The sequence below is a fragment of the Dermacentor andersoni genome, chromosome 5 (assembly GCF_023375885.2).
Source record: "Dermacentor andersoni chromosome 5, qqDerAnde1_hic_scaffold, whole genome shotgun sequence".
Classification (NCBI taxonomy): domain Eukaryota; kingdom Metazoa; phylum Arthropoda; class Arachnida; order Ixodida; family Ixodidae; genus Dermacentor; species Dermacentor andersoni.
The window spans coordinates 146,338,482-146,365,025 of NC_092818.1; the positions used below are offsets into that span (position 1 = coordinate 146,338,482).

General features: G+C 46.0%; 2 protein-coding genes across 2 annotated transcripts; both read right to left on the reverse strand.

Moving 5' to 3' along the window:
- Positions 1-6,156: 6,156 nt before the first annotated feature.
- On the reverse strand, positions 6,157-17,246 carry LOC129385103 (uncharacterized). The gene is made up of 4 exons (XM_055071126.2): positions 16,820-17,246; positions 9,530-9,785; positions 7,407-7,877; positions 6,157-6,368 (listed from the first exon to the last, which is right to left on the reverse strand). Exons 1-4 carry the CDS (start codon positions 17,107-17,109, stop codon positions 6,318-6,320), a joined length of 1,068 nt encoding a protein of 355 aa, XP_054927101.1. The 5' UTR covers positions 17,110-17,246; the 3' UTR covers positions 6,157-6,317.
- Positions 17,247-17,656: 410 nt separating this feature from the next.
- LOC129385102 (uncharacterized) lies at positions 17,657-19,645 on the reverse strand. The gene is made up of 2 exons (XM_055071125.2): positions 19,437-19,645; positions 17,657-19,222 (listed from the first exon to the last, which is right to left on the reverse strand). Exon 2 carries the CDS (start codon positions 19,131-19,133, stop codon positions 18,045-18,047), a length of 1,089 nt encoding a protein of 362 aa, XP_054927100.1. The 5' UTR covers positions 19,134-19,222; positions 19,437-19,645; the 3' UTR covers positions 17,657-18,044.
- Between the last annotated feature and the right edge of the window lie 6,899 nt (positions 19,646-26,544).

Here is a 26,544-nt window from a genome sequence, read left to right on the forward strand (position 1 = left end):
GAGGACTCGGTGTCCGTGAAGCCATTGCGAATCGCTTTATGGCTACACTAACAAAAGTTGAGCCAGAGCTGAATGGTTGAAACAGAGTTGCTGCTGGTGATGATGATGGCAACAGAAAACGAGGGCGTGGCACCCGTCAAACTAACATTGGTGTTAACGTTCTGGCCACGCTCCCAGAATGCCTCTCCACGTAAAATCGAGTTAAAGCAGATACGATGGCAGATGTTCTTAACATAAATTGACATGTTTCTTTAAGCATAGATAACGTTCACAAATAACGGACTAAGTAGCAAGCTGTGAATACGAGTTAATCGCGCATAGTACGAACAAGTTTGTCAGCTTCCATTTGCGGCAGGAAGAAACTTCTATCAGTTGTTCTTCGGCATATCATTGGCATCCCACAATCTTGTCACAGCGCGGCAAATTTTGCGCAATAGCCGGCAATTACAGCAACACGTAACGCACAAAAGCCACTGTGAAAGCTTGCGCGTCAACGCAGAAGTGTCCATCAGAATTACGTACATATCGGGCGTGAAAAATGACACATGCCCCTCACGCCAAAAAGAATAAAAGAAAGACGGCAAAGAATATCGCGTTAGTAAAGTCGTAATGGAGGAGGAGGGTTGGCGCTTCAGACTTTCTTGCACAGAGTGGTAACAGCGGCCTGGTTAGATGATGGACGAGGTACGAGAATTACAGTATTGTGGCAAAAGCAACGAAGAGACAGAGAAAAAACAGATTCTCTCCATGAGATATGAAAGAACTGACGCCACTGAGGATGAAGACTTTCAGGCGTCACTGACGCACAACAAATTTGAGGAGTGACTAACGTAACCGCGTTGCAAACAAATAAAAAGCAGTAATAAACAAGTATAAAGATATGCATGACTGACCAAAGCACAAACACGTGTAAAACAGAAAAGGGGGCAAGCAACAAACGTAGATAAATTACGAATATTGCGAAGCGCAACAAACAAGCACAAATCTGATAAAGAGTAGTGGCTGTTCGCGGTTGCACGTAAAACACAACTGCACTGCATTGTTGGTCTCGACGAGCAACGGTAACGCTCGTTCGGCGTCGTGCCTTTAGAAGAGCTCGGAGATGTCGCACGTCACGTGGGGAGCCATGGGAGATCCGGGACTACAGTTGAAGACACCAGCGAAACCGCGAACGTTCCTTACTGCAGTGTTACAATCCGGCCCAGGTGCGTGAAGACCGGTGGACCGCTTTTCTCCGCACCTGCCCCGACAGCGTGGAGAAGTGGAATGCATGTGAAAGAAATACGGTGTGTTTGCACCGCGTGCAAAGAGCGCGAGCCAACGACTGGGCATCAAACCGACAAACCTCGCCAATTTGAACACATCTTTTTTATAGACCTTCCACGCTTACAAAAGCAAAAGCACGGTGACATCGCTAGCATCATACCAAAGCACCAGTTGCAGTTGTCGCGAGAACGGTATGCATTCGTCTGGGGCTTAGCGAGCAGATCGCCGGTTGTGGCTGGGGAGCCCAGGTTCCAAATCAGCCATAGGAGGCTGCTTTGCTCTAAAACCCTAGATGCTACGCTAGCGAGACTGCGCAAGGTGAGTGCTCCTAGTACCTGCTCAGGCAGTAGGTTAGGAAGAAGAGCTGGTCGCCGGTGTACATGTGTTCCAGCCCATGGCCGTCCCTGATGGCTAGGAAGACGTCGGGCGTCGGCAACGATGCAGGCCTGCTACGAAGCTGTTCCGCCTTCTTCAAAGCCTGCCAGGCAAATCCCAAGGCGGCGACGTCTGCGAAGTTGCCGAATAACTCGGGGTCGCACTGGAGGTCATTCGCCCGGCGCGCGAGACTGGCAACGTCCGTCCAGGGTGCCGGGATGATGCCGTCGTCAATCTTCGGATCCTGTGTTCGTGGACGCAAGCTGCGATTTCGAGCTGCATTTCTCGCAATTGTGATTTTCCAAAATGCGAACTTTGAAATGCCGTTTAACTTGCGCCGATTGTGCCCGCTGAGATTTTCGCAGCAACCATTAGTGATGGGAGGGGTGTCAACTGCGGTTCCACGCCCGAGACCCTCACGCCTCTTCTCTTTTTTACCTTTCTGCCGTCAATACGGTTGAAATTATCCAATTTCCTACATTCTTAACTAGAGGGAAAACTGGTGCCACAGTCTATGTGAGTTTTCTAACGAGCGTTGCGCCACCATGGGAGGGACGGTATGTGGGCAGTGGTTAAAGTTACTCCGGAGCCTGGTGGTCAAAACTATTCTGGAGCCCCCAACTACGACGTGCTTCATAATCAGATCGTGGTGACGGCACGTAAAACCCCGGAATTTAATTTCTTTTTTTTTGTTACAAGTGCAACGATTCGGAATGATTGCGTACGTGCCAATAAATTGATGGCGTTGGTGCGTTCAGACCACCGAGAGCTTCAAAATTCAGTAAAATTAAGCGCAATAAATCACGTCCTAAGAACATTTGAAGCAAGAAAGCAGGAATATTACGTAATACAATTCACTATCCATGGCTGAGGTGGTAGCTGAAAGATTTGCAACCGCAGAGGTTTTTTCTGAAATCGAGTCCTTAGGAAACTAGTTACTTCTAACAGGGCCTCCGAGATCGGGCGGCCCGGGCGTTGCAGAGCCCTTCCTCCAATCTCGAAGGACATGTTTCGAAACGCCTTTATCCCCGCTCACTCGCTCACCGGCGGCATAAGCATCAGGAGGACGTGCGCCAGAAAAGCGGCTCCGAAACCGGCGAAGTTTGCCGGTAACATTTCGGCGCCTCCAGGGTGGTAAAAGGGGCTTCGCAGCGCCGCGTGCGACACCCGCAGCCGGTTGTTCCACGGCTCGTAGCGAACCACCTCGAGGTCGTCCCCCTGCCAACACAACTGCATGTTCTCGTACTCGTCTCTGGTTTTGCTCCAGAGCATGGTGCTCGTGTGCAACCAGTAGTCTACCAGGGCCGGACGAGCAGCTGTGGCGGCGGCCTTGGACGCCGAAGAGCTTGACAGCTTTGCCGTAGTGTTGCCGCCACCTCGCTCGCAGTTGGTGAGGCAAAAGTCCGAGTACAGCTGCCAGAGCAGATCGTCGGAATGGTCCACGTCTGGAGGCCACACGCGGACCTTCCGGTAAATGGAGAAAGGTCGAAATTCGCTCCCTCCTTTAATGCTCAATACACACGGCGGGTTCGTATTGCTGATTCTGTCTTCGGAAGAGAACCACGTGTCTCACTGCCGCCGAATCACGCTGCACATTAAGGTGCACCGCAGACGATGCTGCTAACGGCGCTGTTCATTCCAGCTGAGCCATGTAACGCTCGTTCGAGAACTGATTCGGCAATCCGTCCCGTCGTGTGAATCCAGCTTCAGTCGCGCAGTCGCTACAGCGACTTATAGGTGAGCGAGTTTGAATGTTCAAAGGTATACGAGGCGTTTTTTCAAGGGCCTGCCACAGTTCAATAGAAAGAGATGACTCGGGGTAGGTCTTCAAAGTGGTACCTGGCATGACGAAATTTTTCGTCCTCTTCAAAGCTTCATTGCTTATACTTTTTTGTATGCGCTAGAATGACGCGGAATTCGGTAAGCTTGCAAGTGAGGTGCGCGAGAAATAATTTTCCACCTTAGCATGGGAGCACAGAGCTCTCACTCTGCTTTCCAGAGAAAACTCTTTCATGAAATGTAGAGAATTTTTGCGGTGTATATGGAAGCGCCTGCATACTACTCTGTATAGAAAAGAGGATCTGGGTGAGAAATGCCTTAAGGAGAGTATGTTGGGAAAACCAAATAAAGGTAAGAAAATATATGATCTTGGTATGTATACAAGTGAGATAATGGTACGGTTACGAGATCACGATAGGTCACATGTGTACTTTGTTTACAGCTACTGACATTCTGACGGGATTATCTCACATTAAGTGTCACTATGTTTAAGATATCAGACGCTGTAGCAGCAGGGAAACCGTTCTAGTGCCGATTTGGAAGGCGCGTAAAGGCGGGTGGTCTGGTCACTCAAGGCGTACCTCGAGTTGACGTAGCCTTCCGAGTATCGCGACTTTTGTATCGTTGGTCAGCCACGGCGTCTTGTCGACGGCATGCACCAGTAAAGCAGTCAGGTCTTTGAAGAAGGAATCCACCTCCAAGCGCGCTTCCTGCGTGAACAGGCTGACCGCGCTTTCGGAGGCCATCAGTAAGCCAAACTTGCTCGCGGCGATTGAGTAACACTCCACGCTGGCCCCGGCTGCCGCCGCCTGCGTTTGCAGCAGCATATACTATTGCAGCACATAGTTTTTCCTCTAACCACACTATACAATGGAAATTCGAGCTAGTTGGTGTTGCATAATAGGTAAATCACAAGTGCATTAGACATATGTGACGACCGCAGAAACAGCGCTCCGAGTGTCTTGAGAAGAATCGTCGCTTGAGCTAGTCTGTGTGCAACACTTGCAGGGGTATTCTGCCAGTGTCATGCCTAGTGGACATGTCCATTTTGTCTGCTGCTGCAGTTCTGGTTATATGGGCAGGGGTACGCGCCAGAAAGAGACAGGCGCCCCCAGCTTATCAGCACTTCAGCAGCAGACGAAATGGACACTTCCACTAGGTGGACACCCCCCAATTTCCCCTTGATGTTCGTCTTGCTTCTGCGGTCGTCCCATTGTCTAATACGCTGTGATTTATCTCTTTCGATAGCTAGAGTTGGTACTCTCAGACAATCGTTTCCGAGGTTGCTTTCACTTTTGCTCAAGCTAATGTCACGTGTGGCGCGTCGCTGAGGCAAGGGACATTGTGTTTATGTAATCTAAAGCTACATGCGAAATCAAAATGCCACCGATGAACCTCTTGTTATTCGTGTTTTGTCACACCTTCCGCCTGTGGTGGCAGTGAACGTGCACGAAAAGTGATTGTGTCTAAATGTGACGTCCAAATGTGACGCCAAAAAGTGAGTAATTTGTCCAAATATGGCAGCTTCTTTTCTGCCGCACGAATTGTGCGATCAGTATGGCTTTTCCTCGACGAAAGATTGTTTCACGAACCAGCCCAAGTTGCTACTCTGTTACAGATATAACCTGTTTTAAACAAATTATATCATTTGAGAAAGCCTGAAAGATGCCGAGTTTAAGTAATTGGGCAGATTTATTGCCTAGCAAATTCGAACCTGGTGACTATCACGTCACCTGTAGCAAAATAATGATGATCAATTACATAAAAAGTGATTCCAGCACTACCTCAATAAAAGACTATGTACACAGTAAACAAAAAAAACAAGGTCTTTATAACCGGTACAATATTTATTTTGTCGTCTTTCTTTTTTAGTTGTATTTACATGCCGCGCACTTTTTTGACAGTCGATAGGCGACGATGCACCAGTTTCATATTAAGTGATGGTCCGTCAACTAACAGACGACCGCATGTTCGCCTTCACTGATACTGTGGCTTGGTTAAGAAAAGTTTGTACTTGAGTGCCCGATGGAAAGCGCTGTTTGTCTGGAACCTTGTATCGAGCAGTATCCACAGAATCGGGCTGGCTGGACTAAAGGATCGCGTTTCCAGGCTCTCACTGCTTCCGCATTGGCTTCTTCGTTCCTCCCATTCAGTGCGCAGCGTAAAATTAGCGCGGGTTTGTCGAAACGCAGCGTCAACGTTGCATCCAACATATAGAAGAGCAACGCACAGCGATGGAATTACTGAATGTAGCTGCACAAGCTCTTAGTCCAAAGAGGAGACAAAGTATTACACCGGAGCATCAGATGAGTGCTCCATGCATCCGTGTAATTAGATACCGACGTTGCCAGGCCCTCTGTGATGGCCGCCATTGAAACCCAACAAATAGAACCAGAAGTACAAGCCCCGTGTCAATGCCGTCACCAGCCTTTCTTGCTTTCACAATTTCTCGCCACTCCCAATGTTTACAAACATACAACTTTTCTTTAAGCGGACGCTTTACATTAGGCACTTCTATCAAAATAGATGGGAACAAAGAAATCGCATTTTTCGGTATCCACTGTACCCATTTTGTCGAGGTATGTTGCATTTAAAAGAGAAAGTTGAAATCTACCGAATTTAAGACGATATATATACATATTTTTTTCAATAGAGCATATATATTTTTTTGCAAATATTGTTAAAAATTTTACTCGCCATCCGGGCCCTGCGAAAGTGGCTACCCAGCAAGGCTGTTGAAAAATCACCACTACAATTGCTGAGTGGGGTATGCAATGCTTTATTGCTTTAAAGTGATGGTAGTAATAATTTAGAGTAATGGGGAGCAATGGTACTTTTTACAGCACGCCGCCGCTGGTCGCATCACCGTTTCTTTTTCCCTTTGCCGGTCCTCGTATTCACGCTGCTCCTCGGGAGTCATAACTATGCGTTTCTTGCCGACAGCGGTGCTGCAATAACAATGCAATTAGTTGCTAGGCTGGTTCTTTTATATACGAAAGGCTAGTGATATCACTCGCCACGGCGCAAGCTGCCGTCGTCACAGTAGCTTGCGCAACAGTAATCTTTACCGCGAAGTGAATACGGGAAGCGCTACACGCTTATTATCATCAGGAGCACCTTATCATCACTTATTTGATTCGGATGCTTGTTATGTGCTTGTTTTTTATTGAAACGAACTCTCTCATGTAGGTTGTATGCGTTATTCCAAGGAATGTATGAAATTTTTGCTTCGCTTTGCTGATTGCTTGAAGCCTGCTTCCTCTCCACCGCGGTTCGGCTCGGTATTGCATGACCTCAGGGATAGGCCTACATTTTTGCCCACAAACACTGACACGAAAAAATGCCAAGCAACGAGAGGCTCACAGCTCCGCTGTAAAATCGCAAGATCAAAATGAAATATTGAAGCATTAAGTTTGCAACTATCAAACTCAGCAGTAGAGAACTATAACATAATTCTCTAAACTGCTATTGGGGCGTTAAAAGCGGTCATAATTGACGTAGTATATACCACTCTGAAGAATGATACTAATTTGGAAGTAGAAACTTTTCAAAACTCTCGTAAACATTGTAACAATTTCACGAAAGTTGTAAACTTATATAAAGATCTGTCCGTTTTAGGTGCTCTATCAGATGCAGTTTACCGAACTGCTATATCTATTACTGGCACAGAGTTACATATTTGTAAACCTCCTGCTTCAGTTTCTTATATTACCCATTTCCGAGATCTTTTTTTTAAAAACTGTGACCCTAAATAAAAATTCTGCTTCCTACAGTCGGTACAGTCTAACGCTTCAAATTTAATAAACATCCACTCAGCGGGGGCCTAGTGAGAGCATTTCGGCTTTTCGTGTGTGTTTGAATAGAAAAAATAGACGATATAGAAAGTACGTGCCGTGGCCAAGCTTCCTCTTGGCCGTATCTTATTGAGCCTTTTAATTCGAACTGTCACTCCATGGCTATACAGCGGCCTTCACTTTCCAACTCACCGCCTGGCTACCGGCGATGACGTAGTACCCCTGAGACCAGCCAATAATCGTGAGGATCTGTACGAGCCACCACGACAGGTGCTGGGACAGAGCGCTCGCGCTGAACCTGGACAGGAGCGTGTCGACTGCCCGCAGGATGCGAACATCTTCCAGTGACACCAGCATCTTCTCGTCCGCCATGCTTCCACCAGGCGCGTCTGTCACCGGTTCGAGCCAGTTCGATACGGTAGAATTCCTCACGGAAGCCGCGATCTTCACTACGGTGGTGACAGCAGGGCCCGCAGGAGCTCCGGCTGTCCTGGCGCTGTGCAGGATGTACAGGACGGCCTTTTCGGTCGCCAGCAGAGCCTCCTTATCCTCGTCGTTCGGCAGCGTCGCGTTGTAAAGCCGGTGCAGCTCCTCGAAGTACAGCTCGCGTCGGTCGCCCAGAGTTCGCAGAAAGTTGAGCCATAAGGAAGGCTGCGCACAGGACTGGAAAAGGATTCCGCTGATGACAGTACTAAAAAAAATAAACACTATTTTTGTTGTATCCCGTCCACAAGCGATAATCTCCCCCTCCCCTCAACGGCACTTGCGTGCACTACCTTTATTAACACTCTGCACTCGTTACTTCACTGTCAAGAACGCTGTGTCACGCTGACACACGCATTACGCTCGTGACTTGGAAGTGCTGAGGGAGCAGCGTGAAAGGGAAAGGCGCGCACTGTAAGTTGCGATTATTGTTTGTAGACAAGATAAGCTCCAAAAGGCACAGATGTCTCTTAGAATCAGCAGAACGTCCTGACGCATCCTACGTCAGCTGGTCTTGATCCGTGCGGTGAACTGTTGGTTCGCATAATACAGTACAAGAACATATGATACAAGCGGATATATCACATGTAATTAAATGGTGCAGTGGTGAGAACAGATGCTAAAAAAGAACTGCTGATCCCTTTTGACGTTTCCATTCAAATGCGAGGATATTCAGAGATGCCATGGTGGAGCTGTTTGGGAACACCTGGAGGACCTTACCGTGCGCGTAAATCTAAGCACGTGAGCGATTTAGCGCATGATTCCTTGACCCGCCGTGGTTGCTCAGTGGCTATGGTGCTGGGCTGCTGAGCACGAGGTCGCGGGATCGAATCCCGGCCACGGCGGCCGCATTTCGATGGTGGCGAAATGCGAAAACACCCGTGTACTTAGATTTAGGTGCACGTTAAAGAACCCCAGGTGGTCAAAATTTCCGGAGTCCTCCACTACGGCGTGCCTCATAATCAGAAAGTGGTTTTGGCACGTAAAACCCCATAATTAATTAATGATTCCTTGGAAATTTAGCCGCCCGGTCAGGTAATCGAATAAACCACCTCGCGCATAATAGCATGATGGTACGAATAAATGCATTTTATCTCGTCAATTGGTTTCTACCATGAATATTGTGCCTGCCTTAGTTGCAGTGTGTGTATTCATAAATATGTTTTGCATGGGCCCGAAACAAACAATGTTAATAAGGGCCCAGTCGCACATCCATTACTGCCTTATTATAAATATTTGTGGTGAGAAAAAACAGAAAATAAATAGCCGCAGTCTGTTAGAGCCACCCTTCAACACATGTTGTGAGGATGTGAAATATACCAAAATAAAATGGCAGTCTCCCCAGAAAATCTGCGGGCGCGGTGGTCGGCCGTGCTGCTCAGCTCAGAACTCCATGACCAACTTTGGGCCGTCCAGCGAGCCAAGGAAGCCGCACGGGAGCAGCAGCTCCTAGTGGCCAACTAGGCGGCCCCAGGCCCGGGCCTCCCAATCGCCGGATTCCAAATAAAGTTATCACATCACACACATCCCCTGAACCACTGGGGCATGCCCAAGGAGATCACGACAAAGGTACGTACTAAAATAAAGGCTTCATCGGTTTTAGCTTTTTTGTTATCACTATATGCTTCGAGCTGTTGTTCTCTATTCAGCATAGACGCAATTAGTATCGAAGTTGGTGGTCAGCACTCTTCTCTTCTTTCTTAGTCTTCACTTGTGTTCCGGCTAGTTCGCTTCGTGAATCGAGGGCCTATATAAGTGACGTCATTATACTAATACTGAGTGCACACATCCACGATTTTTTTGCGCACTTCCCATTGTCTGCACCATCTCACCTCAATAAACAAGGCAGAAGTACTGCTGGAATCCGACGTCGTCTGTCTGGAGTTGGCGATGTAAGCCCGAAACCAGGTGTCGACGCCAAACTTTAGGCTGAGCGCCAACACAGCCTCAAGAGGGTGCAGCTCCGCCGTGGCTGTGTAATCGAACGGCCATGGTACGGGCACAAGATCGAAGATTTCGATGAAATTGTCCAAGCCCTGAGGCGTCTTGTGTGTGCTCGTGCATTCCAGCAAGAAGTCTGTCACAAACCTGCGCAGAGAGAGAATTCCAGTTTTGGACTCTATTCTTCACGGTCGTGAGACGTTTCCTCAGTCCGCTGATTGACACTGTTTGTTCACCAGCACTTGCTCATTAGCCAATTATATGAAGTCGTCATTAGGCCAGAATTCGTCGCGTAGTTGGATCGCGCGAAATATCCAGAACGCAGCTCTCGAGAAAATGATTGCTTTTTTTCCCCTTTGTGCCGCGAGAGGCGATGCCGAAGCAGTGCACCGTACCAAGGCTACTTTCGTTTCTTGTTGGGGTTATTTCACCACTGTCATTGTCTTGTTTCGTTGTCAGAAATGATCTCGCTACATGTTCGGTTGAAAGTGACCATTCGTAACATCTTTGAGGCGAAGCATTCTTTGGCTGGGTAAGTAATTTGGCTAGTACACGGCCGCTGGATAAAAAAAGCAAAGGTACGGCCTACCACGTCAGGCGGGCTGCAGGAGGAGCGAATGTCGCAGCTGTAGTTGTATTTTCGGCCGCTTGGCTGGGCCGAACGGCGTTCGAAGCGCGTTCCTCACGCATTTTCTATGCCGATCCCAGACAACAGGCTACGACTGGTTGCGCTGGGGCGGATGACAGCTTTTTCGATGCACGCGCCAGGCCGCACCGCACCTTCTTTATTTTTCCTTTTTTTTTTTTAGGGCGGAGCTGTTAAGGGCTAGTTCCCCCAGGATCATGTCCGTGTGTAGACACAGAGCTGCCCATACGTGGGCCGGTCCCGAAGATAATGCGACACTGGGCCGACCCGCGGCGGAGTTGAAGCAGGCGTTAAGCACTCCCGTGCTGGCAAACAAAATATCGCGTTTTCACAGACATTCAATCATAGATTGAATGTCTGCGATTGATTGAATTGACGAGGTCCGATCCCGAAGATAGTGCAACGCCGGGCAGATTCGCGGCGGAGGTGCAGTTCACCATTAAGGAGCCCATATGCACAACTTCACTGATCATCCTTCTCCACAGAGTGGAAGGGCACATAGTTTTATCCAGCTGTCGTGGCTAGTACTTCCGCTTCGTGTCTCGAAAAACCTGTAGCGCCATCTATGATTGAATGTCTGCGAAAACGCGATATCTTGTTTGCCAGCACGGGAGTGACGGTTAGTACATTTGCCTAAACTTCGTCCTTCAAACGGCTTGGCGACTTTGTAAACATATCATTTTAAACCGTACTGTTTTATAAATAATTAAATAAACGCCATTAAAAATTGTTCGACGGCAGGATTCTAACACAGACATCTAGTACAGAATCCCGACATTAAAACCATATTGCCACGGACGTATGCGACAGCGGCATACAACTCCCTTATACATTTCTCGCGGGCAAGCGAGCGCGTTGAGACGCTTGGCGCATTTCGATTTGGCCTTACCGAGGCGCAGTTAAGAGGAAGCTTTAGCTTCGCTGCTCCTATCTAAGTACCTGTAAAAGGGAATTCGTTTTTCTCGGTAACCACTTCACCAAATTTGGCGAAGTTTGTTGCATTTGAAAGAAAAACTTAGAATCTAGTGACTGATGGTTTCGAATTTTTTTATATCGTCTATTTTTTATTAAAAATTGGCAAAAAAAAAAATTCAGAAGACGAAACTATCAAGTATACAACTCTGTAATTCAGGAATGAAAAACCACATAAATTCCGTGAATTGTATCTGATAGTACACCTAAAGCGGACAAAATTGATATGTTACACATGAATCTATAAAAATTTAGTAATATGGAAATACAGCTTTTTTAGAACCCTTGTACACAACGTAACAAATTCACGTTAGATATAAATTGACATATCGAATTTGTCCGCCTTGAATGATCTAATGGATGTCGTTTACCGAACCGTGATATCTGTTCTTACTGCAGAGCTATTGACTTATAAAGATCGCGCGTCTATTCTTTTCGAACATGCGAATTCTTTAAAATTCTTTGAACAATATTCAGGCCAAAATCAAAATTCCGCTTGCAACAGTCACTAGAATATGACTTTCTCTCTCAAATGCAACAAATTTCATTAAAATAGGTCCGCGGGTTATCTCAGAAAAGCGTTTTTGCGTTTTAAATGTACTTGAAAAGGCCGCGTCGGAGTTGGGCCGAGCTAAAGCTTCCTCTTGAGGCCAAACTACACACACGCGTGCTGCAGTGCAAAAGCTCTCCCCCAAGCGACTCAGGCATGCGAAGATGGTGCAGGACAAATCGTACGCGTGGAAGCGAGGCACGAGCATAAATATCTTCTCCAGACAAATACTGGTGCTCTGACGGCCTCAAAAAAAGCAAACAAAAAAGAGAATCCGAAACGGCTTCTACCAAGACGAAAACAGTGAGCCAAGACGCGCGCCATGACGCGCGTCTTGTAGGTTCTAACCACCGTTCCTCACGAGGCACGGCAAACGCAGGGCACGGGGGCGCGAGCTTTCGCGCTTCGGCAAGCGTAGTACGCGTAATTTAGCGTTTAGAACGCAGGCGAGACCTTGCGCGGTCGAGGTACGCGCGGCAAACGCGAGCGACCGAGCTTCTCCCTGCTGCAACAGGGAAGAGCCATAGGGAGAGCTCTGAAAAGCAGGCGTTGGAACGCAGACGAGCGTGCAGGCGGGCAAATTATGAGAACAAAGAAAACACTGCAACCATAGGTACAACGTTTCTTTCACTTACCAAACAGGAGATTGTCGGCAAGAACAAGTTTACAGGGAGATCGTCTTAGCGTGCGTGGTATTCTATGTAGTTGCTTATCTCCAAATATGCGACAGTCTTGGGTTCAAGGGCAGAGTGTAAGCAGGGTACTTCAATACTTTTCATCAAAAAAGTGTTGAAGGACCCTGTATACTACTCCCGAATACTTACAAAAATTAGAGGATGAAATGAACAGGCACAGAAAGGATAAGATTATATTGGCCGGTGACTTTAATTTACCGAACATCGACTGGGAGCGCGTCAGTATTGGAAGTGCGTTCAGAAAGCACACCAACATTGTCTTCAATGTTATGCTACGTTATAACCTGAGGCAGGTGGTACGCGAGCCGACACACGTACAGGACACTTGCAGTTCCATTCTTGACTTGGTATTTGTTAGCCAGGATTTTTCGGAATATTTTGTTTGTATTGAAGAAGAATTTTCCGGCCACCCCCTGGTGAGCATTACCTTACCAGTTTTACAGATGGCGCAAAAGTATTCCTCAGTGCTTAGCTACAAAGATTATTGTCATGCCGATGATGTGTCCATCATAGAGCACATGGAAAACTGTCTTGATGATTTTACTAGCCCTGATGCCTGTTCTCTGTGGAATCGCTTCAAAATTATATGCCACTACTGCATGAACGAATTCATCCCTAGTAAAAATAAAGTTCGCAAACATACACTTTTGATCCCACGTGATGTTATTCATATTAAACGCAAGGTAATAAAGTTAAAAAGAAAGCATGGGAATCCTGTTCAAATAAAAGAGGCGCAGAACTCTCTCGAACAGAAGGTGACTGCTGGAAAGAGATACTATTATAACAACTCTCTGCCTAACTTTATTAAAAGTGACCCTACAAAATTCTGGGACCATATCAAGGAAAACAAGAAAACGATTTCACAGATAATAATTGAGGGCACATCAATAACTAATGACGAAGACACACACACCATTTTAATGAGTACTTTCAAAGTGTCTTTGCAGTGTCAGATGATTACATTACTATGCTCCCAGTGAAGCAGGTATTCGATGTGGATTCTATTTCTTAAGCTGGAATTGGCAACATGTTGGTAAACCTGAAAACCAAAGCTTCTTGTGACCCTGACGAAATACCAAACATCTTTCTAAAACGTTATTCTGAACTTACTGCCAGCTTTCTTGTACGAATTTTTCTGCTTCTGTGCTGTCTCCACAACTGCCCGACGAATGGAGAGTGGCCCAAGTTGTTCCAATATTTAAACAAGGGGATCAATGAAGATTACAAAATTATCGTCCCAGTTTTCTGACATGACAATGCTGCAAACTCTTGGAGCACATCGTGGCAAACTATATAAAAGAATTTTTGGCTGAAAGGAATGTGGTCACGGCATTTCAGCATGGCTTCAGAAAGGGTTATTGGACTGTAACGCAATTGGTATCAGTGATTCATTCGTTTGCTTTATCTCTAGACAATAATGGTCAAACGGATGTAATATTTTTAGATTTCATAAAAGCCTTCGATAAGGTTCCGCACGACAAATTAATCTTCAAACTTAGAATTATTGGCATACCTGACATTTTCATAAATTGGATAATTGCTTACCTGAGCAAACGTATTCAGTACGTTACAATTGGTTAACATAGCTCGGCCACTCTCCCAGTCACATCAGGGGTGCCTCAATATAGTGTCTTGGGGCCTTTACTGTTTCTAATGTATATAAATGATATTGCTAAAACCATAACTCCTGGTGTGCAAATTAGTCTGTTTGCCGATGATTGTATTTTGTACAGTGATATAACTTGTCAGAATGATCAGACTGTCCTCTAAAAGAATTTAGGTAACATATTGAAGCGTTGTAATGAATGGGGTATGTTTACTAAAGCTGATAAATCTGTATTGTTTCGTATTACTCATAAACAAAAACACTAACTTTTTCTTATACGCTAGGTTCTTCAGCTCTGCGTGAGACTAGCAATTACAAATACTTAGGCGTTACTTTGACTTCTACATTGTGGTGGAATATGCACATTAATCATATTTGTTCTTCTGCTTTCCGCAAACTCTGTTTCCTAAGACACAAACTGAAATATGCCCCCCCTAATGTGAAACTACTGCGTTATATTAAAATTATTAGACCAAAGTTAGAGTATGCATGTATATCATGGGATCCTTACACTAAGTCAAATATCGCGCGTCTTGAAAAAATACAAAGAAAGGCAGTTAGGTTTATATTTCATAAATTCGCAACACTGGACTCTCCCTCTTAAATTATGACAGAAAATTCCGTACCCACTCTTGAATCACGCCGAAAGCTGTTAAGGCTTGAATTCCTTTACCTTCTACTCAACAACAGGCTTGAAATTAAACCATTGACTTACATAACGCCTGCAATAACACGGCACACAAGACAGCATCATCCGGACTCACTAACACCCTATTATGCTCGATCTGACAAGTTTAAATTTTCTTTTTTTTCCCAGAACAATATCAGACTGGAACGACAGTTTACATACACAGTGGGACTAATAATTGTATAAATTTGTATTTGCTTGTTCCTAATTTGTTCTCTGTTGTTTGTATACATTCTATTACCCCTCTGCTTGAACCGAAAGGTCTGCAGTATGTACTAAATAAATAGGCTTCATAAGTACGCTTGTCGCAAATGATTACGAAGAAGTCTACGGGTTATATGACAATTCCCCAGTGGGGAGTTTCTGCTCTACTTTTTGGTAAACGTACGCTTGGCTGTAACACTGGCTAGGTTTGAAAATGATAGTTACCATCGACAGTTATGTCACCATCGCCGATTACCTTACATGACAAAAGAATGCCGCAGATCTGCAGCACATATAATCATGGCATGGCCTAAGGGTTAATCCATTCCGTTTCGAACAGCAGGACTCGTCTTTGAAACCCGTGGTGGCTATGGAAGTGTACTTGTATTTTGCATTGGTTAATTAAGGTCATACTATTACGATGTTATCGGGAGATACTCCTGAGAAGAGTCGCCGCGAAAACGACGATGAAGTTGGTCTGTGCCTTGGCGCGGGTGAGTGTCGGCCTGGCTGTCTGGCTCCAGTGTAAATAGCCTGTAAATAGCCTCTTTTGTCTGGGTCTTTCTACACGTAACAATACGACGATCAATGTCAAGTCCAGGAATTAGGATAGAGGGATGGAAGGATTGCACGGAATTTGAAGATTTGCTCTGAAACAAGGTGTAGGCTGAAGCTGTCCAGAACTTAACTCCTTTTTTTCATGCCTTACTGCTTCATTAATTCTGGGCCATTAAAATCTGTGGTTCGTATTATCAAACCCTCGAATCCTAATTACCATCAACCAACTTGCGACCCTAGCGGCCATGAGGTAGAGGCAGATGCTATAAAGCTGCAGGCCTAAGGCTAGTTCCTGCAAAGAACTAGACACTCAGGCAACCAAAAGGCTTGGTCAAAATAGTTTCTACGCGCCTAGCTTCACATGCCGCATGAGCGGTACCATTCATATTTTTTGTGGTTGTAAAGCTGTTCGAGATTGCTTGCAAAGTTTATAGCATAGGGGTCTTCGGAAACCACTGAACTTTTGGCAGGTTCTTGCGCAAAAGGAAGCGCTTTGCGAAGAAACTATGGTGTCGACTGGAATGATTCAAGGGTCTTCAGCTGACTCAGCTGATTTCTCAGCGTTTCGTACATGAAACCATCTTGCAATTTGCAGCTCAATAAGCCATCTGTGCTTGCTTTTGTCGGATATATGTCAGCGTCTAGTTTGTCGCTGAAATATTGTTATCGGCAAGAGATAAGGCCAAAGCCTCACGTGCGACTCAGTTGTCAGAGGAAGTTTCACGTGGTAGGTGAGCTGGCCAGCCAGGGGGCCGCCATATTCCTTGATAGACGCTTTTGTAATGATTAAGATGACGGAAAAGCAAACGATATTTTGACTGTGTTTTCAGAAGTCCTACCTTTTCTAATATAGAATAAACGGTACAGGAAGCATAAATATGCTAAATGTCTACAACGCAGGACGAAATAAATGTTAATTATCTGCGTCATCTCTGTTGCACCAAATGTTTCGTTGAACGCATCATGTAGAGTCATCAACAACATAAAAGGGAACGCCAACTCTTTTTCTTAAACAACCGTAGTGGCTAAACTCACATATCCTTTATATAAATATCCTATGAGAATAAGTGTTCAACGGGAAAACTAATCGTTACGAGTCAAATTTCTAGATTTGAACCGACGTATCATGAGTTATCGTCGTTTTAAATAAAACACTCGTTTTCCACTTTCATGTTGCTGACGACTGCACACTGAAAAGCGGCACACGCTTCACTACGCCTGGCTAGACGAGAATCGAGCTGGAGTGTGTGCGGCAAGCTTACTTGGATGCCGCGAACTTGGTGTTGCCATGCAGGAACAACTCCACGATCTTCAGTTCGTACTGCCTGATGACGTGCGCGACTAGACTCGGCGGAGTGCGCCAGCCAGCGGTGTGGTATCCCGCTCCCTTGGAGCAAACGAACGCGTCCAGGTCGACGCAGGGGTCGACGCTGTAGTTGAGCACGCCCTCGAATGCCTTCGAGTGCTCCAAGCAGGCGGGCGAACGGCAAGCAGCGATAATCTGAGTCCTGGCGACTCCTCGAAGAGACGCCAGCAGGACCACGCCGATCATGATCAGCACAGCAAGTGCCACAAACCGTAGGACGTGATAGCGCACATTTTTCAGCGCCGACGAGCGTTGGAAGCCATCGGAGAACGGTGCCGCCGATTCGGTTCTCAGCGTCGTCGCCTGCGATGCGAAGAAGTTCACTGCAGAGGGACTCGACAAATGCACTAATGCGCTTGCGCGCTGAGCTAACCGCGGGCATTCACATACACAAAAAGACGGCTACGGGAAGAAAAGGCGAGTAAACGTGATTCATTAACATGCTATGGCATCTTGCGTTCCCTTTACAAACGCAGAAACACTCTCGCAGTTTTTTTTTGTTTCTGGTCACACAAAAACCTACCATAACAACAAAAATAATAACGAGTTATTTAAGATCTGTAATGGTGCGGCGACACCAGACCACCACAACACTACAACTCACCCACGACACCACTGTGATTGAGTTAAAATTTGGGTTTGTCGATTGCACATATTCTGATTTGAAAAGTGCCTTCGTCCTACTGTTCAAACTAGAATATTGTTTTAATCGCATCAGCGCGCTCAGCGAGATACTTCCAGGCGTGGAAAGGCTGGGTCGAAAGCGTGAAATTCATAAATCAGTGGTGTTTGGTTTTGCGTACTGGCGGTGCCGTCAAACCAGTGTTCGCATGAAGCTATTGCGAAGAGCAGTATGGCAAGCAATACCAAAATTGTTATAACTATAGATGCTAGCGAGTCAGCCTTCCGTAATTTGAACCGTGTGCAATATGTTCTTTCTTTTTACTTTGTAGATGAGTACAACGAAAATTATGGCCGAAGTCGTAGTCCTTCGAATACATCGGTTTTGTGGTTGAAGCAGCAATTGCTGGAATTTTCGTCTGGAACTGAATTTCAAGTCTAATATTCCTCGTGATTTTTTAATGCCGTAACGACTGCTTCGGCCCGAAAAAAAAAATTATTTAGCTATCTTGGATCGAGAAACTTCCCAGTCCCTGCCACATGACCGGGTGATTGCAGTAAACGTTGATGAAACATGTAATATCGGTCGCATGATTCTGGGACCTCGGGCGTCGAATAGTCGTTTGCTGTTCTCCGGGATAGGAAGGAGATCTTTGATGCATTCGTATACTACTTGCCTGGTCTTTGGGCGTGGAACATGCCACTGCAGAACGCTGATGCGCATCCGACATCTCGAAAAATTGGAGTTCGAACCCGGTTTTCTTGTTGCGGGGTGTCTTAGACGTCGCGAAGGTCGCTGGTTCACTCCCGGCGTTGCTGGGACCCGCATCACGCGTCTCTACCTGCAGTGAAACGGCTTTCGCCAAAGCAGCCTTCGATTCGCTGGCAGTTCCACGCCCTGCTCTGCTGTGCGCTCCGACGGTTTCTGCTTCGTATTTTTGTCCGCCGCTAGTCTTGCCTTCCGCTTCGACTATCGTTTTGGAGACTCTGTCGGGGTCGGCCCTTGTCACTTCAGCCGCGTCTTCAGAGAGGACTCGGCTAGGCTGGAACTTGCTCTCGCTGGACAGGCATGCAGCTACGCTGGTGACATCTTTCAGCTCACGTGGCTTTGAATGAGTCAATGACAGCGTGGCCGCCGTGGCTTCGCTATCCGGATTTCGGCTTGGCGTAGGAGACAAGTAATTGTTGTGCCTATGCTCAAGCCCTCGAGAAGTCAGGTTGCAATACAGCAATGGTGGAAGAGAGACCTCTGGCTTTGTGACGACTTGCTCCTGCTCCGTGGGCGAAGTCGCCGAGTGGCCCGCTTTGCTCTTGCTGCTTTTACTTAGAGAAATGTCTCCCGGTGGTGGTCTTGCGGTCATGATTCCAGTGGCCTGGTCTACTGGAAGATTAGCCAGCCTGCTACAAGTAGGGAACGTCGGAGCTGGTTCACTGTTGACGGCGGGCACTGGGCTCTCGTGAGAGACCACTGATGTCGCGCCGGCTGTGGCTTCGTTTCCTATTCCGCCTTGGCCTTCAGGTAGACCATCTTGTGCTGGGCGGCCATCCGACGTTTCGGCAGGTACGGTCGCTTTGGGTACCGTCTCCATGACTGATACGAGGCGGCCACAGCGGCTATTATGTATCGTCGAGTTGATGCAGACAAGAACAAGACAGCCTTTTGCCACAGCTTCCGGAGCTACAAAAAAAAAAAAAAAAACAAGAAAGAAAGCTTTATGGGAACATTACCAAGGCATATGTTGAAATGACAGTTTCGATAGTGTCTGCAGTGATAAAGGTGCAGGATGGTTCTCTGTGCGAAGATGATTTCAAGCGTCACGCGATTCAGTATACGGCGACTCGAATGCAGCCAACATGCGCTATACTTGAATGACATCGCACCATTGCCTTACCTTGTCGGCGTGCGTTCGTACCAGAGCACAGGCTACCAGCGCTTAGGGAACGCACTAGTGGTCTTAAATGCACTTCGCCTCTGGTAGAACGCGGACGAGAACGATGCGTGCCGTCGTTGTTGTTTCCTACCAAGTATATTGTTTTTGTTGCCTAAAACATAGCTCGTATGCAATCAAGTATGCGGCCGCGTCCTTTCATGGGTTCTTCTTCTTCTACTACTGGTACTGCGCACGCGCTCATCGAACTTGATGATGCTGATTAGGATAAGGCTGAAACATGGCATGAACGCGCAACATGAAATGGGTCAAGAATTATTATTAGTAATGCGAAAGCACTATAGGTCCCACGAGGCAGGTAAGCTGGCGTTCGCCTCAACGAGTGCTACCAAAATCATGATCAGCGTAGATTAAGGTGGATTAAGGTTGGTACAAATTAGAGCAAGGTGAATTAAGGTGGATTAACGTTAGTACAGATTAGAGCAAGGTGTATTAAAGTGGAGTTGTGAAGGAAAAGTGACAATGTAGGACATCACGTATCGTGGACGTAACCAATTCGAGGTCATAATGCTTTCGCATTCAAATCGCGTAAGGATACTTAAGTGACTGACAAATTTATTATTATTATTATTATTATTATTATTATTATTATTATTATTATTATTATTATTATTATTATTTCAACACACAACCTTGTCCTTACACATACTACAACGTTGATTTGCCTCGGGAGGGGCGTGATCGGGGATCTTGGCGTTTCCTTTGACGTCACGCTCACATTCTTTCTACATGTCTCAGGTGAGCTTGCAAGCGCGGCCAGAGAATAATGTACACATTGACATCTTAGAGAGAATCAAAGCACTCGAGCACGAGAACGCTCAACTCAGGCGCACAATGACAGAACTGGCATGATGAGCGGCAGCGGAGCCAGCTGTGGGAGAGGGCGACGACGAACGCGCGAGCAGTGTCACGAGGGCGCGTGTGCGCGAGGCGAGCTCATATGTCTTTCTGTTCCGCGCACCGCGTTTTCCAGACCATGGTGGGTATGTGCCACTTAAGACTTTCGCCTCAATAAAAGAAAAGAAGAGTAAAGCGGGGGCTACATGGGGCGTTTTTCTCCTGCGATTATCGCGCGCCAAAAAAAAAACGCGCTGGCGGGACGCCGGCAAGGCTACATGCAGACATCCGAACAAATCCACACACGCACGCACACTATGATTACATTTTTAATAAAGATGAGAGCAGAGTGCCGCAGTTGAGACAACTGCCGTGAGGATCGCATCGAGTTGAAGCTCGAGCTTTCGAAAATAAAAAAATCCCTGAGCGCAGTTCGACAAAGATAATCTTGCTGAAATGTGTTCCTCGGTACAAAAAAACAACTGCTGAGAGTCAGGCCCAATTAAAAAAAAAAGCGCTAGAAGCGAACTGCCACGCTGTCACCAACCTATTCCCGCAGTTTATCATGCTTTCCGCCACAACCTCGTATCTCAACGTCATTTATCTTAAAAGCGCTCATACAATCACATTTAAACCGTTCTCTTTGATACGAACAACCAAAGACTGGAACGATCTTCCGGACCACATTGGACTGATGGTTGACCGCTTCTGTTGAAAGCCTCCGTTACTGTTTAACCTTCATGAATGTATAAGCCGTACCACCATTTTCAGCTACCACCCCTAATGTTATGCCCAACCATGGGGCTCTTGTGGTATAATAAATAAATAAATAAATAAATAAATAGACCTTAGTTGCCTTTTTCTCTTTATACGTTACACCAATAATGCTTTGTCCACCAGACTTTTTGCATCATATGCCATAACAAAAAGGCATACATGTACCGAAAGAGCGAGAGTAAAATTCCAAATAATTGCACAGCAGCAGTATGGACTACGGCACTCGTAATAGCTCTTGGTATTCGAAACAGATTTACCCAGAAATTATTGCGGCTTGCTTTGAAAAGTGGCCCTATTCCCACGTCCTTCGTTCTTTTTTAACTAGCGCAGCCATACACGTTGTTAGCCTACATATCAACTTCTAAAGACTTCAGGAAAAAAATGCAAATATAAACAGACCAAGAAAACGTGAATAGGCGACGAAAAGGCCACAATGATACACGAGGGCAAGATGTCTCCACTGCATCCACCTGCGCCTCATCTAAATCAATCCCCTCCCCTGTCGCCGCAGTAGCTATACCTGCTTCCCATAGCATGCGCTCTCAAAATCGCCAGCCAGTATGCATAAAGGAATATTTCCCTTTCCCATTAATATGCGTAATTTTGTCTTAATTAACTTTTATTTCAGCGGAAAGTATTCTCGTGCTCCAGGGGCGCGAAGTAATCGCAGCGATAGGTCTGCAGTGCCCACCGAGGTGACCATCACGCATGTGTGTACAATGGGCCAACGAAGGTGACGCAAGTACCATAATATCATCATCATACGCTCACTCTTAAAGCCACTGGCAGCACAAAAGAAGTAACAGACCACGCATTGAGCTAACCTAACCGCACCTTAAGCCAGCTAATAACATAATCACATTCCTCCACGTAAGCCTTTACCATTCTCTACTGCATTTTCCTGCTCCTAACGCTAGTTATGCGACTCTCGTAGGCCTGATTTACACAATGGTTGAGCTCCAGTTCTTTTCCTTTTCTTTAACTAGGATATCATTAGCCCGTACTCGATCGCTGATGAAGGCTGCCATTTTGTTTTTATAGCTTCACGTAGCATCATCTCATTTTTCTTTATACGCCTCTTTGAATGTCCTAATTTATTTTTTAAAGCTTTGAAACCATTGAGGCACCTGTTGTGTAACTGTCTTCGTTATGTCGTTCAAACGCTGTCTCTTCGAGCAACTCTAAACCGGCTGGACTCAAGGCCATTTATTGAGCGAAAGATGCTCGGACCGAGGCCAGATCTGTCGCTGGCGCAGAGTTAATCATGTACTAGAGCGGTTCTTGAAATTCGCAGGCCTGAATGACTGTTCATAATTTTCTTGTGCATCCTCTTGCAAACTTTGAGAATCCTGGGAATGCACATACAAAACAACGGGAAAAACACAACTACGCTAAACAAACTAGTCGCATGCGTTGGACAAACCAACAGGCTCATAAGACGAATAGCTAATAAACACCAGGGAATGAAAGAAACAGATATGAGGAGGCTAGCGCAATCTTTCGTGCTCAGTCGTATAGTATATTCACTTCTCTATCTTAAACTTCAGGCAACGAAAAAGAACAAGGTTGAATGCCTCATAAGACAATCATACAAGGCAGCCCTTCATCTCCCTAAGTATACATTAACAGAAAAGCTGCTAATGTTAGGCATACACAACACGCTTCCCGAGCTAGTCGAGGCGCACAGATTCGCACAGTACGACAGGCTAACAAAAACTCCCACGGGAAGACATCTTCTAAAGACCTTGGATATCAGGCAAGAATGCATAGGGACGGATGCTGTGCAAATGCCCAGAGACATACACAAGTATTTGAGAATAGATCCAATCCCGAAAAACATGCATACCGAACACCACGCAGAAAGGAGGAAGGCGAGAGCCAAAGCCCTCCACAGGCAATATTCAAACCATAAGGAGGCAGTCTGTACGGACGTTGCAGAGCTCCGTGATCACGATGCCTTTCCGATAGGCGTCGTGGGCACGGATCTAAAACCAATCTCCGCCACCTCTGTCCGGAGCAAAAAGGCACACGAGGCGGAGGAAGCAGTCATCGCCCTAGCCATTATAAGCACTAAAGCCAACACAATTTTTAGCGACTTGAAGACAGCCGTTCGAAACTTTGCGAAAGGGAGGGTCCACAAATGCACCAAAAAAATTCTAATACCGCAAGATTTCAACGCCAGACCCATTATAATCACATGGGTTCCGGCCCACGCGTCGCATTCTGGGAACGAGGCGGCCCACCTTAGCCCGAGGTTTCGTCAACCGGGCAGTGGGCGAGCCGGACCTAATATCGGCCAGAGAGACCTTGACCACCTACCACGAGATAACATTATATTATAGAAACAACAGAAGGACGCTCCCGCCGCCGGACAAAAGCCTTAGTAAATATCGACAAGTGGCATGGCGGAAGCTACAAACTAACACTTTCCCCAACCGCTATATATACTCCGAGGACTACCCAGGAGTCTACACCCCCGAATGTAAGCACTGTGGGGTCACAAAGGCAGATTTAAAACACATTTTATTCGATTGCGACAATCTGAAACCGAAAAGAGAATGGCAACTCTCTAACGAGCAAGAGTGGGAGGATGCGGTGTGCAGCTCGGACCCCGCGGTTCAACTGCAGGCCGTCAGCTGGGATTTGGAAGTTGCCGACAGACAGGGCCTCACAAGCATAACAGGTGGCACTAGAGGAACTGATCGGACGGCCACCTCATGCACCCTGGAAGCCCACTAAAGTGAACCAAATCGTTTCTGTTGACGAAATAAAGTTGTTACCACCACCTTTGCATCCTCCTGCCTGCTGCACGCAGTGTTGATTCTATGCCTCTTTTCCACTTTCTATTCTCCCTTTTTTTTACCCCTGTGTAGGATAGCAAATTGGACGCTCGTCTGGCTGACTTCGCTGCCTTTGGTCACCCTGCTCTCTCTCTCGCTCTCTCTCTCTCTCACGCTTGACCTCCAAGTTCTTGCCCCAAGACAAAATGCATTGATAAGTTTTATTTTCAAGCATATCACTATGTTGGCGTTCATAATTAGAGTGTGAATCTCCTTTATACTTCAGCGCATGTTTTATTTATTAATCTGCACATTTCTTTTTCATTAAGGGTCTTCGTTACCACTTGACCTATGAAATGTTTGTAATTATTGGCCTAGACAACTGCTTCACTTCGAAATCCAAGTGATCAAGGATCAATCAATCAATCAATCAATCAATCAATCAATCAATCAATCAATCAATCAATCAACAAACATGTTAATGGATAGGTAATCAGAGATGATTATTTAATGAGAACAAGGCACGTCTCTTTCTGGGTTGGTGAACCGTTCAACCATAATCAAACTAACTGACGAAGGTACCATGCGTAGAGCAAGACGCAAAGGGTTATTCTGTTGGGCATATTCAGCGTTATACGAAACAGTGGTCAAGCACCGTTTTGAGCGATTTGACAAGCCAAGGGACGAAGCACTTGCTGCAGGGCCCGGTCGATAAGTGCGCTGTTCTTTATCACGCAAAGCCCATCCGCGGTATATCCCTATCCTTCACGTAGCGCTAGGCTCTCTTGCTTCAGCGTCGTACATAAGAGCCAACATGGCGCACAAAGCAGGCGAATAAGATGCAGCACAGCTTAAAGCTTAAAGCCGAGGTACCTCGTGTATCGCACGAGCACGAACTCGACTATTCTACAAGAAGTGGAGGCAAAGTCAAAAGTCACAAGTCATGTAGTGCATAACTGCCCTCTCTCACTTCAATGAATGCCTGACAGCCGTCAGACCAGCCTGATCCTTCTTCGAGGCCTGCCTCCGGCTTGCGATCTGCGTAATGGCGAGCCCTGGCTTTTGTCCACGAGCGTTTTACGACAATGCGCAAACTATGGGTCTCTGTTGACGGTTCAATAAAAGCAGAAGCTGGCGGTTTCGACCGCTGTAGGCTAAGCACTGCCCCCACGAGAAGGACCGGCGATTCGACGTCTCTTTCGAAGAAGTATGCCGTTACCAGCGTTTTGTCTTACAAACGGCAAGCATGCAACGGGCCTTCCACTGCCAGAGTATTGCTCCTGTCTCGCAGCCGTCACTCCTTATAAAGCAGGGCTTCAATCTCTGCAAGCTAAGCAAGCATTCCTCTTTCTGCATTTAGGGACGCCGATGTAAAATTGCTGCAAGAGTCAGCGAGTTCTGCACGTACGGCTTTGAGAAATTCCGCTTTAACGAACAAAAATGCATATATGTTGCGCTATACGGAACGGATGAAATATCATACAGCTGCGGAAAATATATTCAGTCGTCGTTCTGGCAAAAATTTAGTCTCACGCATTAATAAGACACGCAAGCAGTGGACGTCAAAACAAAAGAAGCTTTTTTTCTTTTCTTTTTTTTAAAGGACGAATAAACTAATACGAGCTGGATACCTTGCGTTCCAGCTTTTAACGCTTATTATAGAGATTTCTCTCTCTCTCTCTCTCTCTCTCTCTCTCTCTCTTTGTTCAATAACCCCTCAAGTTTGTAACAAGGAATGTTGCTGGGCCTCAGCGCACTCAAAATGTGTAGCCGTTTCCCATACATGGCCATAAAAGGCACTCCTTGGAAGCACGAAGTTTATCAACAAAGATACACAATTCCTTGTTGAGGCAAACTATCGATTTCGCGCAGCTATACCAAGCCGCAAGTCATTGTCTCTTTTAATAGTTTCGAAAAAGAGGAACAAAACTTACACAAGTTCGCTTGGCCACCTAAGAATAGTTTTGGAGTTTCGTATATTGAATGTTTCTGTCCGGTTGATTAAGTTCTCTCTTCTTTTGTTCTTTTTGCACGTATGGCCTTTTCATAAAGTTTTAAAGAAGTCTATCCAATAAAGTTACTTCTCGTCGCACGTTCACTTTGTTCAAAGCTTTGTGACTTCACGTTCTGCAACACTGCTGATATTTGGTACCATTTCCAAAATAACCTAGGCGCGAAGCGCTGTGGGAGCTGCTGCATTGACTCATAAAGAGCCTTTATGTGGAAACAGCGGGTATAGTGCTGAGATAACAGCCGCGAATTTATGTACAACTTCCTTTACTTGCAGAGATGGTTTTCTATCATTCCTTCTTTATTAAAATTGTAGTTTTTTTTATATGAACAGTATAACGGTAAACGGTAAACGATATAAACGTAACGATATCAACGATATAAACAGTAAACGACATAAATTTGTAATTTATTTAATTCAATTAATAAGTACAAGTAATTTCCCCTATGTTGTCCATGGTGTTTTTGTTGGCTTCTTATGATATGATTAATAAAAATCGGGCTCCTCGGTTAAACCTCTTTGTTCTCGTTCGTTACATAACAAGGCTCTCGAATCCGGCAACATTGATGCCTTCAGGTAGCATGTGTGGGTTTATTAACCTGTTGCCTTCACCCAAAGAGATCATGTACTCGTGACGCCTGCAGCA

Bases quoted from the DNA above. Each gene is read 5' to 3' on its own strand.
- LOC129385103 (XM_055071126.2), bottom strand. From the start codon at position 17,109: ATGATCGGCGTGGTCCTGCTGGCGTCTCTTCGAGGAGTCGCCAGGACT. The intron at 7,878-9,529 runs GTGAGATGGTGC...ATCCTTTTCCAG, and splicing joins CTTCTGCCTTGTTTATTGAG to TCCTGTGCGCAGCCTTCCTT. The intron at 6,369-7,406 runs GTGAGTTGGAAA...TTGTTATTGCAG, and splicing joins TCATCGCCGGTAGCCAGGCG to CACCGCTGTCGGCAAGAAAC.
- LOC129385102 (XM_055071125.2), bottom strand. From the start codon at position 19,133: ATGGAGACGGTACCCAAAGCGACCGTACCTGCCGAAACGTCGGATGGC.